The sequence below is a fragment of the Chroicocephalus ridibundus genome, chromosome 1, assembly GCF_963924245.1.
Source record: "Chroicocephalus ridibundus chromosome 1, bChrRid1.1, whole genome shotgun sequence".
Classification (NCBI taxonomy): domain Eukaryota; kingdom Metazoa; phylum Chordata; class Aves; order Charadriiformes; family Laridae; genus Chroicocephalus; species Chroicocephalus ridibundus.
The window spans coordinates 84,593,697-84,607,609 of record NC_086284.1 but is presented as its reverse complement, the minus strand read 5'-3'; the positions used below and the strand labels follow the sequence as shown (position 1 = coordinate 84,607,609).

General features: G+C 40.6%; 1 protein-coding gene across 7 annotated transcripts in view; it reads right to left on the bottom strand.

Annotated features, from left to right (window-relative positions):
* Positions 1-13,913, bottom strand: part of RAB9A (RAB9A, member RAS oncogene family) — a 34,791-nt gene continuing 20,878 nt past the window's right edge. The window contains exons 1-4 of one of the 7 annotated variants that reach the window (XM_063341992.1): positions 11,146-11,255; positions 10,247-10,934; positions 7,719-7,808; positions 1-2,855 (exon numbers count right to left, since the gene is read on the bottom strand). In XM_063341992.1, coding sequence (XP_063198062.1) covers positions 2,216-2,821 — 606 coding nt within the window. In that variant the 5' untranslated portion in view covers positions 2,822-2,855; positions 7,719-7,808; positions 10,247-10,934; positions 11,146-11,255 and the 3' untranslated portion in view covers positions 1-2,215. Of the gene's footprint in view, positions 2,856-7,718; positions 7,809-10,246; positions 10,935-11,145; positions 11,256-13,913 lie in introns of those variants that run through there. The other 6 variants (XM_063342017.1, XM_063341985.1, XM_063342009.1 and 3 more) reach the window with 6 other exon arrangements.

Below are 13,913 nucleotides of genomic sequence, written 5' to 3'. Positions count from 1 at the left end.
TTGTATTAAGTTTTATTTAACTTTATTAAGCCTGCTTCTCAGATGGAAGCTTGGTAGCCATGATTTTACACTGAAAGGGGACAGATGGGAAAACACAGATGGAGGCTTAGGCACAAGAAAGATCACAATGGTTCTCATTCTTAATTGTTTCTTTTTAGCAATCTTACTTGAATCGTATCTGTACTACCCTAGTCACGGTAACTTCATCCCCTGTTCTGCTTCAACCTTAACCTCTGCTAAAAAGAACATTAAAGGAAGCTTTAAGTAGTAAGGTAGTAGTTTTACAAGTTTGACATCACTAGCTTAGCAGCCCCCTTAGCAGCAGAAGACACAAGCAGTCTTTTTTAAAGCTTTTTGCTATCTCAGTTTAAGAGGGATTTAGCTAAGATTTTCTTCACAGATCTTTTCATTCATTGACTAGAAATGAAACAGAAGTAGCAGCTCAACCTGTATTTCGCTGTTATGTGACTGAAGCTTGAAACAGTTCTGTTGCTGTATATGCAGGACTGTAGGAATTAGTTAGACTTAGGAACATACAAAAGGTAAAAAGATGCCACTTTGAAGCAGGAGCAGCAGATCTGTGGAATAAAGTCCTGGACAGGTTCAAGCAAGAATACAATACATTCAGAAAAGTGTATAAAGAGCGACAAGAAGGCTTTGTTTTGCAAGCTTTACTTCCAAATAATTACACCTGTTACAGAGTGAACAGATAAAACTCTTGCTGTTACTGTACTCTCAAGAAAGGCTTTTCTATTGGAACAAAAAATATCACTGTACAGAAAGCAGAGTCTGTGTAGTTTAGCAGATAACACGGCCTGTCCTACAGGCCTCAGACTTCCTTTTGAAGCCCACAACGTGTGTACGCGCATGCCTTTTAGCAGTCAGATTACACATTGAAGCAACAGTGCGCTAATCAGGGTTGCTGTTACAAGGACAGTGGGTACTCTGCGCACCAACATTCAACAACTTCCGAAACAGGTATTCTACCATTTAACTGCAATGGAGAGCCTCAAATACACTTCTGTGGTTTCACCTGCATTACTGCAGAAAGAGTGTCCTACAAATACAGAATTTCCTTCTGTTCATCGTGTAATGAGTACAGTAATATAAAAGACATTGTCTTAAATGTTTAAGCCCATATCCTAAAATAGCAAATTAAATAAGGATCAAATTCAGCTCAAACACTAGCTGTAGGTATTGTATTAGGGCTGAAAGCTGTCACAATCTACTTTAAGTCAAAAGCTTCCTGAGTTCTCTACGTATTGCCAATCCTTAGTTTCACAGTGCAGAGATTACTCGTAAACACATTCATAGCTCATAGGTTAACAGGAACAAGAAGTTTGGAACTTTAAGGCTGCATACTAAACGTTCTCTTAGAAATTCGTCATAATGTGGATCCCTTCAAGTGCTATTAAAGCTGACTGAATAAAGAATATCTTTTTTGTAACTAAAAATGATTATACTTCTGTTATTCAGATTTTTTTACCTTATTGATCAGATACATGCTAGAATGGGACTTAAGGCAGAGACATGTATTAACTTAAAAAATCATCAGTATCTTGCATTAAACTGCTGGAGGAATTTGTACAGCATTAGAATAGTAAATGAAAGGAAAATGGACATTAAATACGTAGGAAATTTATTTCCTACTTAAAAACCTACACAAATTATAGCAACATTAGGCAATTAGAGAAGACCTGAAGGTAATTTATATTAACTTATAATAAACACGTTAGAGATGAAGTACCACTCACAGCAAAAGGAATGTAGTGAGACTGAAGTTTAATATGTAGCATTGTTAAGAAACTGACTTCAGTGAAACAAAAGTGGAATGCTGATTTCATAAAAATATACACATATAAAAGTATCTTTGTGCCTGAATTCCAGAACAGTTTCTCCAAAGTAGTGCTTCAGAACTTTCAAGTTTTAATTATATTCAAAGTATTTATCATTTGAATAAAGTTGGCAAATTACATTCTTATATCAATGGTTTTACTTGACACCTTCCTAAACAGAAAGCGTCATTAATTCAATAATGGGTCACCCATGAATGGAAATTTTTCTTTTGCTCCCCCAAGAAAGCAGCAGAATATTACAATTTTAATTTTAGAGTGAAACCCATTTGCTATTTTATCTACTATGCCTTCCCCATCCTATTATAGAGCAAGCTAGTCAAAAGTAATTTGGCCCAAAAAAAAAAAAAATAAATTTTAAGTCAACAACAAGATGAACTGGTTTTGGGTTTCCGATTAAGGTTTACTGTATCTGTTTGAATAAAGTGATCCGATCTGTCTTCGGAGGCTAGAACTCTTCTAACGGCTTCTTCAAAGGCTGCTGCAACATTAGTGGCATCTTTTGCACTGGTTTCAAAATAGGGATGGTTGCCATTATTCCTGCACCAGTCTTGGGCTTCTTCTGTAGACACTTGCCTTTCATCGATATCAACTTTGTTACCCAGTATGACAAACGGAAAACTTTCAGGCTCCTTGACATCTGCATAATAAATGAATTCTTTCTTCCAGTTGCTTAAGTTTTGGAAGCTTTGAGAGTCATCCACACTGAAGGTTAGCAGGCAACAGTCAGAACCTCTATAGAAAGGAGTCCGCAAGCTCCTAAAACGTTCCTGACCCGCCGTGTCCCATATCTGCATTGTAACAAAATGTCCATCAACTTCCAACTCTTTATTTAGGAATTCCACACCTATCGTATGAAACAGCTGTGCATCAAACTTGTTGGTGACATATCTGTTCATTAGGGAACTCTTCCCAACTCCACCGTCTCCTAGCAGGATTACTTTGAGGAGCAATGATTTTGCTGCCATTGTTATGGAAGTAGATCCTCCTGATTTCCTAGACCTGTAAAGATTAGGAAAATCATTAACATGGAAAAAGAACTGCGATCAGAAAATTTTACACACATAAATATCTATAAAGTGTTAAAGTCCACCGACATCAAGTTTCATGTACAAAAGCGGGAGGAAAACGCTAAATAGGTGAAGCGTAGATACTCACAGTAAGAATACCCACTCAAGAATACCACGTGTTTAAGAGGTGTCTCTTCCACAGACTGCAGCCTGTATGGCAGCCTAAGCAGTACCCTGCATGAATTACTGGTCTGTCACTTAAAACACTTAAAACCCCCAAACCCTTCGACATTTGCGCAGAAGGGGTATCGCATCACCTTCAACGAGTGCAACGATGCATTTATGTTCACTGAAAAGATCCATGGAAGAAAGTGGGGTGAGAGAATTTTATAGAGCACATGCCTTGAACTCGTCACTTCAGTGCCGTATTTCGTTAGCAAAGTTATTTTTTAACGTGCAAAAGTGAAGAGGAAGCTTTAAAAATAAAGCAGGACACTGCTGCACTTCACTGAAAATTGCAACCAGACAAGAAAATTTAAGTCAACTCACAGGGAACACAGCTATCTATAGAACAAATGCTGAAATTTTATTTTAAAAGTCAGGTGACTAGGTATTGGTACACAAACATTCAATATTTTACAGTTTATTCCTTGCAGAACAGGTGTGATGAATAGAATACTGTTACAACTACCATATAAGTAAATTCACTGTTGCGACTTCAAATGGTACTCAAGGTATCAAATACTGAGGCTAAGCCTACACTGACAGTTCCATTTGTAGGTGTCAACCTCCCATGGCAAAACTGTCTGAAAGCCTGGAAGTGCTAGTGAATAGTCTAACTGCCAGCACAGGGATGGTGCACCAATGAAACGTTTTTACTGTCAGACTTAAAGGAAAAAAAATTTAAAAAATATCCTTTGACACTAAAGTAGTTAGCTCATTAGCATTTTGTATCAGCCCAAGCTTTGCCTTCATTACAGTAGCATCACCTAATACTGTAAAAGATTGTTTTACTTGCTTGGGGAAAAGTTTCATTTTTGAAGAGCCCAAACTTAAGTTTCTATATGAGGAGAACGCTGCTCCTATACCTACCTGATACTAAAAGAGCTCAAAGTAATTCAGCCAAAGCAGGCTTCTCTGAAAATAGCATCTATTTAAAATGGAAAAGGGTCATAAGTTGCCTAGTCCGTCTCCTTCTCTGAAGGAAGGAATGCAGTCCTGCTAGTTGTAATTAGCATTACTGGCATATACATCACCCACAGAGCATGGCTATGGAATTAATACCTGATACAAGCTGGCATGAGAGTCATATGACTCCATGCTGCCTTAGAATCAAGGCCTACATTAGAAGCAAGAAATTTCAAGAATTTTTTTATCTCTAACTTTCCTCCTTTGAATGTTTATTTCTTAGACACAATCTACAGTAAGACAGAAGAAATGCTTTATAGTTTGAGAGCAGCTGAAGCCTCAACACAAAGAAATTTCAAATTATAAATTTCAAATATAAGTTATATATTCATTCATACTGTGTAATTAAAAACAATGTTTATAAATCCTTAACTTTGTACAGGTTTGTATCATAACAATGTTAAAACTACTTAAGAGCTATAAGTAAACTGTTCATTTACATGCTATGTAAATAATTGCTATGGCTCAGGATATGAACACATACATTTTTATGTATGTGAAAAGCCTTATTAAAGTCACTGGACTACTTGCATATGAGTTCCAGGTTCGTGCTGCAATCTTTAAAATGGCCCAGTGTCTTCATTTATCTCCCTAATTCCTACTGTTTGTTTATGACTAAATTATCTGAGCATCTTCTTAATAAATAATGCATTCATTAGAACAGACGGTACGGAATGTTATCCTGTTCTACTTCAGTGTGGGGAACAAGTTACAATTCATTTTTTTCTGTCCTACTGAAATCACAAGTTCCCTAAAAGACAGAATGCAAATAAATAACCGACTTAAATAGTTCTAACTGGTACTACGTACTTGTTTCTTTAGCTTCTAGAATTTGAAGAACCGTAGTTCTTATCATGAAATTGTCCATGAAGCCACATTTTAAACAAAAGACAGGTAAGGAAACTCTGTTAACAGTATCTAGTACTCTTGCACATCCAGAACCTGAGACATTAATTTGTACAATTTCAGCTACATAGGCCATTACAGTGAGGTCTAGGAGACTGATGACCAAAAAAATACTTTTACTGGGCAGACAATTACAGAGCAGCCACAAACCATTAAAAGTGTCTTTTCAACTAGAACCAAACTGGTGCACTACACAAAGGCTACAGAAACAGTCTTCCCAGGACTGATAAGTATCTCAATGTGATGTTGCAGGCAAAACCACTTTTCAAGACATTCAGCTTCCACCGTAAAAGCTGTCATGCTTCGCTACCAGTTTATGTTTTTGTAAAATTTTTAATCCAAAATAGATGGGATATATGTTCGGTCATTTAAATACATGCTTACAAGCTGAATCTGAAGCAGCAAAGAAGCACGTTTAAAGCATTAAAAAGCATTTTTGTTTAGAAGCAGCAAAGACTTTATACAATAATTTATACAATTACAGTTTTTTTTGACTATATAAGGGACTCATCTGCAGCCCCACTGATTACGTGATTTAGAGTATCTGCAGAACCAGGATGTTTTTGGCACAGTAGGCTGATGCATTTTTTTCCACTTACACATCTTTAAATAAGTTAAGATTTTTAAATAGCTCAAATTTTGTACCTTTTTTTTCCTAAGTTATGAAGGCTTAACACCCCAACAAATAAAATAACAATAAAGTCCTTAATATGTGGAGAATTAATGCTATTTCTCCTATTACATACTTCAAACTTATTTGTATAATGTGCTTTTTGACAATGTTCTTGGAACATCTGATACATTTCTGAATATTTATTACCTTAATTGTTCACTTCAAATCATCATTCAGCATCTGAAATGCTGAATTTCCACTTAATGTCCAATGTGCAAGTTGACTGTTTTAACCAACATCAGGAACTCCAAGACACCACAGAATTACAGGTAACTATTTGTTCCAGTTATTTCTTACTGTGACGTGCAATTAGTTTACTGTAAAGGTAGTCTCAACCTAGTACACAGAGGAGTCTGAAAAGAAGATTTTTCCCTTGTGTTCCTCTATCATTTCAATAAGCAAAGAAATTCAGAGCAAATAAATAAAAAGACCCCCACCATGGTGCAGTTTGATAAGCATTTCTGAATTGCCTCCATACATATAGAAGTAATTTAATTGTCACCTCCCAGAAGCCTTTTAAGCAGTGAACTGAATTACAAGTTAAACATTTCCATCAGCAGTCCAAACGTTTGCTGGCAAGGGTAAAAACAACATGCTAAGCAACTTCAAAAAAAACCAGAGTGCATTACAGTATCTTTGATTCCCTCCCCTTTGAAGCTTATGAAGCACCACTGCCTTGTCCAATCTATCCATTTACGTTTTCTTAATTCCATGACTGTCAGCTGCATAAGCTGCCTTTTTATTTTGAGTGCAATTACCTCTTTTAACACTCAGGTACTGAGGCAGAACTTGAAGAAAAGCAAGTTTCTTGGTCTAGAAAACCACGGCAGCAACATCCAAGTTAGTTTAGGAATTTGTCTTTTTTTTACTATAAAAATCATTTAATAGATTAAGGAGGACCCAATTACTGAAGGCTGAAAACAGGTGCTGAACTCAAGTTTTGTCTACAGAAAAATGGTGTTAGCCAACACAGTAATTGTGCTGTAGCTATCATGTCAGCAAGCTACACCCCCACATAAACTATTAAGCAAACAGAGTCAAATGGACGAATTTATAGCTTCACTTTCACCATAACTGATATCAGGCAGAGCAGCACACCATAAAAAAAAATCACCTAGCAACTGAATTCTCACCCTTTTCCCCTCCCCCCTTTTCAATAAGAGACACCAAAAAACTTTCTGTTGCAACAGCACCACTGAATTCCCTCTGTATTCTTTAAGGAACAGATGTACAGGGCACTTCAAGTTTCCAAACTATTGTTTCTCCACTTGTACCTACCTTCTAACTTGGAAACAGGCAAGAAAATTTATTTCAACTACCACCTTCAGCCAGTGGTCACTGATGAAGGACCTGCTATATGAAATCAAGACTAAACCCAAAGGTTTCCTTGAGATATGTGGCATGCTGTCCTTTAACTAAAGTTATTAAAGAGCATATATTTGACTTGGAGAAGGAAAAAAAAAAAATCCATGGTAAGGCAGACTCAAGTTTATTCCACATTTCATTTACGCCTAATATGCTTTCAGCCAAGACTTTTTAAAAAAGGGCCCGTCTTTGTTAAAAATTTAAGGAAAAACATTGTCTCAAAGTTACTGACAAGCAGAATTTGCAGTTCCATAACTAACACAACAGTAACACTGATCATGTTTCATATCTTCCTAACTATTCTCAGATTTACACATATACAACACATCCATTTCAGCTCTGAAGCTTATTCACAATTTTCTTTGCTAAGCCATCTTATTTTATTAAGCCACAGGTATCAGACATTTAACAGTTTAAAAAAGGCACATCAACACTTCAAGTATTTTGTCTGACAAAAACACTTGCCTTTCAATACCATAATGTAAACTTACTCCCTCATTTGTAATTTTTTTTTTCACAACACTAACAAACCTTTTGACAATATTTATCAGGCTAGCATTAAAGGAAGTTGTTTCCTGGGGTTTGTTAGTTGCAGTGGCTCATGAAAAAAGTGACATAAACTGCTACTTTGTAAAGTGTCAGAAAAAAAAGTCCCAAGAACTCTCAGAGTTGCAGCAGAAGGGGCAAAATCCAGAACTATGTAAAGCAGTTTTCAACACTTACTGTTAGTAGAGTTCTTACATCTCTCAGCCCTCAATCACTACAGAGCAGTTATTATTGTCACCTACAGAAGATCTGCAAGTTTCCAGAAATCTGAAAAGAAAGGACAGAAGCAAAATTTTCTCCTCTTTCTCTGCTTAGTTAATCCTTCTTCTTGTATTTAGAAGGTACTGGTTTACACCTTGGCCAATTAAGTGGCACAATAACAGTTTTTTAGTGCGTACGAGGCCACAAGCCTGTTTGACTGTGAAACGTTTTGCTCTCAATTCAAAGGGGAACATACAGATACAAAGTCAAGAGGCTACACACTTTGCACCTTTGAGTGCATTACAAACTTGTGACATTAATCAGCCCCCAAACTGTCCTTCCCCTCCACTGAGTACCGACACAAGGCCTGTGGATCAGCAACGCTCCTTTGTTGACAGCCACTTGTGAGCTGCCTCATTCTCTAGAAGCCCTTCAGTCATACGGCTCAATCTACCGAGATCCTAATCATCTTGCAAGTCTTCCTTCCTTTATCTATGATTTCATCATTGCACTGTGAAGGTAGTTTGTGTTTTCTGTTGGACAGATATTTAATAATTTGATGACAGGTTATCTGAAAATTGCCTCTTCCCATAAGCAGCCTAGACACACTTTATCTAACACCAGAATATCACTAGAGTTTATTCACAATAACTTGCAATATGAACACAACCCAAACTGAACTGACATGCAGCTGTTGCCACTCATTTGTATACCAAGAAGTTGTATTTGGGGGTTTCTTTATAAGGTTATTTTTGACTCCTATGCAGTTCAGGACTCTAGTTCAAACAGTTGCCTGGCATGACTCAGGACTATGAAAGAAGCAGCAGCCAAGCAAAGGAATCTTTAAGTCTGCATAACCCCTGGATCATGAAATCATCCCAGTACCTACTGCCAGAATCAATCCTTTTATTCCAATTTATACCTAGCCACAAACTCAATCATTAAAACTTGTCAGGAGAAATACCTACATTTATATCTCTGCTAGTTTAATCTTACAGAGACCCAGGATTCACCTTCCATCTTGTCCCCCATGTTCAAGTAGAATGAGCAAACTATTATTTATTCTGATACAATCAGAGTTGACATTTCTCAGCAGCTCACAGTTGAGCATCTCCCATCTTAAGTATTCTATTACTTTCAGCCAACTTCAAAACACCCTTAAGAGATGCTGCTCTTGGTCCAACATCTCTAACAATTCATGAGTTAATTGGAATTCTCCTTGCAACATACTTCTCTCTTACTGCTTCCACTCTTTCAATAACTTATCAAGCAATTATTTCTGCTCACATGTGCTCAACTTTCTCCCTTGCATTAGTTTCTCTTTTCCTCCAGGGACTCTTAGCAATAAACCTCTGTTGGTCAGGCTACATTGTGCATTGATATTCTTCCCGATATAACTGTGACCAAAGCCCATCCCTAAGGGATTAAGTGGGTTACACTGTACCAGGCCAACACACTGTCTGCTTGGTAGAGAATGAAAACAAAAACACAACGCCAAGAGAATGAACGTTATAAAAAAAAACCTTAAGGAATTCTTACAAGCCTCTTCGCTAGGAAGTTTTTATTCATTGTGAAACATTTATGCAAAACTCCAATCCTAAGGAGCTAAAAAGATCTTTCCCATGATTTATTACTAAACTGACACAAAATAAAATACAGCTTGAATCCAAATACCTCCTTGTACCCTTTGCAAATTTTTTCATGTATTTTCAATTTAAGGAAACTGATGGTTTGTTTAAGCACTCAAAAGCAAAACAAGGAGTGCTAGAGCCTTTTTTTAAAAAAAAAAAAAAAACCAAAACACACAAACACTACACACTTCCTATTTATGACTTAATGGAAAAGGCTTTACTAAAATTAAGGCAACAAACAGAGCACCATACAACCTGAAAGAAGACAGAGAAAAATAACAGTTCATTATAAATTCCACGTTGATACTGAAACACAGATGTAGCTGTACTATTCTTTGGTCAGGCTTCTCTAGAAATAGAAGTGCTAAGAATAAAAAAAAGACTTGGATTTATTTTGGGTATGTCCAAGAAATAGCTCTTGCTCCAGTCTGCCATTACAGCTTGTTGCCTTATAAGCTACTAAATCACAAAAAAATCCCCCAAAAACCCAGCCATACACAACCATCCTTGCTCTAAAAAAAGCAAGCACTTACAACTTTAGTGTTGTATAACACTTTAAAAGACAAATAAAACCCACATGCTTATTTAGTACAGCTGTAAATTATTGTGGACAAGATGGAAGAAAAACAACATGTAAGGTGGCAAACTGCAGGACAGCAATCTGCAGAGAAGCATTTAAATTCCAAAACAAAATTTAGCCACGTTCCCTACTTGCCTACCCCACCCAAGTTAATATAATTAAGTACTCTCCACATATCTAGTTATATGTAACCTTGCTGTAACAGTTATAGGTTTTTAAAACTAGTTTTTTTGCACTATTCTGTTACTTGTTCAATTATTTTACACAAGTTAAATTTAACACGGAATACTTACACTGAAAACTGCTCATTAACCTCTCAGGCGTAAGCGATCGAATAATCTTAACCTGATTAATCCTTTGGTTCTCCTGCCAGCACCACATCTAAGTTTCCATAGCCATCTGCCACGATCAGAAAAGCAACTGGCCGTTGCAGAGGAGAGCGACATCAAGTCACCGGTTCGAAAAAGAAGAACTAAAAACGTAACGCGAATTGCTCGGGCTCTGCTTGGGAACACAGCAGCTCTTCCTCAGCGGACAGCAACGGGAAAAGGCAATAAGGGGACCATTTTCTTTTAGTTTTGAAAGGTGCTGACAGGTACGACACCGAGTTTCACCCAAGCAGATCAGAGAGATCTTTATCAGTCCTGAAGAAGCAGCGCGGAGCCGGAGACAGGGAGTCTCCCGGGAGGCGCCCGGCAGGAGCCGTTTCCCCCACGGAGTCACCGCCTGCCCCGCAGTCACGGGATCCCCGGTCACGCCACACGGCCCCGCCGTCCGCACCGGCTCCGCGGAGCGCCCGCCGCGCTCTCCCACCGCCGGCCCGGCAAGGGGGCAACCACAGGGCGGCCACGGGGAAGGGGACGGACATGACGGCCGGCCGGGGCTCCCCTCCTACGGCCCGGAGGCCGGCAGGCACCGAGCCAGCACCGGGTAGCCGGCAGAGCTCGGACAGCGGCGGCGGAGAGAGAAGTGAACGGAGCACTAAGCGGAGGAAGGAAAATAACGAAAGCCCAGTCAGCCCCAGGCCGTCCCCCCTCGCGCGGCCCCCTGAGCCACCTCAACGGCGGGCGAGAGGGCCGCCCTCCCCGGGACACCGGCACCGGAGCCAGCGGCCACTGCTCCCCCGGCGCCTACCGGGGAAAAGGGAAGGGGGGGTGATGGGGGGGGGGGGGACGCGATGCCGTGCCGATACCTGCCCGCGGGAAAGGAGAAGCCGCCGCCGGTCCCGAGGCCGGGCCAAGCCGCTACCGGCCGCTGGCGAAGGAAGAAACAACATGGCGGAGAAGGCAGGGGGCGGGGCCCGGGGATCACGTGAGCAGAGCCCCGGGCGCCGGGCCCCGCCCCACCCGGGGAGGGGCGGGGGCGCTCCTGGCCCCGCCCCCCGGCCGGGAACGCGGGTGGGCGGCGGGGACGCGCCCGTGGGCGCTGGCTCCCGCGGGTGGGGGTGTGTGGGGAGGGGGTTGTTTGTTTGGTCATCTATGGACATGCGGAAACGTTTTGGAGTTGGCAAGGCCGGGAATGGGAACGGGTTTGCTCACAGCAAGCGAGGCAGGGGTCGGTGTCTTCTCCCAAGTAACAGGTGCTAGGACAAGAGGAAACCGCCTCAAGTTGCGCCAGGGGAGGTTTAGGATGGATATTTGGAAAAATTTCTTCACCAAAAGGGTTGCCAAACATTGGAACAGGCTGCCCAGGGAAGTGGCTGAGTCACCATCCCTGGGGGTATTTAAAAGACGTGTAGATGTGGCGCTGAGGGACATGGTTTAGAGGTGGACTTGGCAGTGCTGGGTTAATGGTTGGACTTGACAATCTTAAAGGTCTTTTCCAACCAAAACGATTCTATGATTCTGTGACTCTGACCGCACGGCACTGAAGTGTCCATAGAGGGCCATGCTCAGTGATGGCTGGCGTATGACATTTAAAAGAAGGACGACTATTCCACTGGAAGAGGTTAAGGCTTTCATTTGCTCTAGAACGCTCTGAATTATCAAGCTTTAAAAAGCCTCTATGTAGTATTTGCAGGTCAGGGTTATTTATTAAAGGCAGCAGCCTCACTGTGCTCCACGTCGAGGGCCCCACGTAAGCCAACTCACGATTGTAAGGCAGCTTCGCTTCACAGGTAGAGACATTTAAAAATACACGTGTCAATGAGGGAATGAACCAAACCCCAATGGATGCTATTCAGAAAGAGCAGTCAGAGACTTTTGTTTCTGCAGTAATCCAACTTGACTGTTTAAACAAGATCACAGGAAAAAAGTCTAAACAGGCTGGTGATAAAGAGTCTTTTCTGTGGTCTTACAACTCATCACGAGGATAGGGAAAAATGCAATTGAAATGAAAAGGGCAGAAATTATTTAAGTATTTAAAGAGGTTCCCACATCATCAAGAGGAACAGGCGATGACAGGCATAAGAAAAGTGCACTTGAAATATACCCGTTCGCTCGAGCCATCATCACATGCTTCCGATCATAAGGGAGATGCAATCGGACTGGAACTGCCACTTGCAGAGTCATCTTGTTTTGGATCAGATTTACCACACAACCCAAGGAATGGAAAACAAGGTCTCAGTAACATCAAAAGGAAATGTCTCCTCTGACAAGAGCAGCATTATTAAAAGGCAGTCCATGCTACAGGCAAATCTGATGATACTAGACTCATTTAACAAAGCTGGACTTTGAAATTTTTTCAGTACTTTTTTCCTGGTATCTGCTTTCATACAACGCTAAAGTGAAATACAAGTGCTGGAGAAGTAGAAAAACAGCCTCTTTAAATGATGGTAATTCTAAGACACAAGTTCTGATCATTTATAGCATCATTTTGTGATTTAAAAAGAAAAACGAGTCTGCATTTAGAAGTGGAGGAAATAATTACTCTATTTTGCGCTTGATACCTTGTGGGATGAAGCTACCATCTTTTTTTCTTGAGATGGCACAGGTTCTCAGACACTTGGATACATTTAAGGAAATTTAGAATCATAGAACCATAGAGTAGTTTGGGTTGGGAGGGATCTTCAAAGGTCATCCAGCCCAACTCCCCTGCAATGAGCAGGGACATCTTCAACTAGATCAGGTTGCTCAGAGCCCCGTCCAACCTGACCTGGAAGGTTTCCAGAGATGGGGCATCTACCACCTCTCTGGGCAACCTGGGCAAGTGTCTCACCACCCTCAGCATAAAAAAATTCTTCCTTATATCTAGTCTGAATCCACCCTCTTTTAGTTTAAAATCATTACCCCTTGTCCTACTGTAACAGGCCCTGCTAATATATTTGTCCCAAACTTTCTTACAAGTCCCCTTTAACTACTGGAAGGACGCAATAAGGTCTCCCCAGAGCCTTCTCTTCTCCAGGCTGAAAAATCCCAACTCTCTCAGCCTGTCTTCATAGGAGAGGTGTTTCATCTCTTTGGTCATTTTTGTGGCCCTCCTCTGGACCTCCTCTAACAGGTCCATGTCTTTCATGTGCTGAGGGTTCCAGAGCTGGACACAGTACTCCAGGTGAGGCCTCACTAGAGCAGAGTAGAGGGGCAGAATCACCTCCCTCAACCTGCTGGCCACGCTTCTTTGGATGCAGCCCAGGATACAGTTGGCTTTCTGGGCTGTGAGCGCACATTATTGGCTCATGTCCATCTTTCCATCCACCAGTACCCCCAAGTCCTTCTTGGCAGGGCTGCTCTCAATCCCTTCATCCCCCAGCCTATATTGGTACAGGGGGTTGCCCTGACCCAGGTGCAGGACCCTGCACTTGGCCTTGTTGAGCCTCATGAGCTTCACATGGGCCCACTTCCCAAGGCTGTCAAAGTCCCTCAAATTTTTAAAATTCTAGTTAGAAACAAAATTCTTAAACTTCTGATATAAGATGTATTTTGATCTCTTTTACATGGGAACATAAAAGAAAATAGAAAAGCACCATGCTGTAACCATGGCCTATTATGCTTATGATTTTGGAGGCATAATAGAGTATCAATA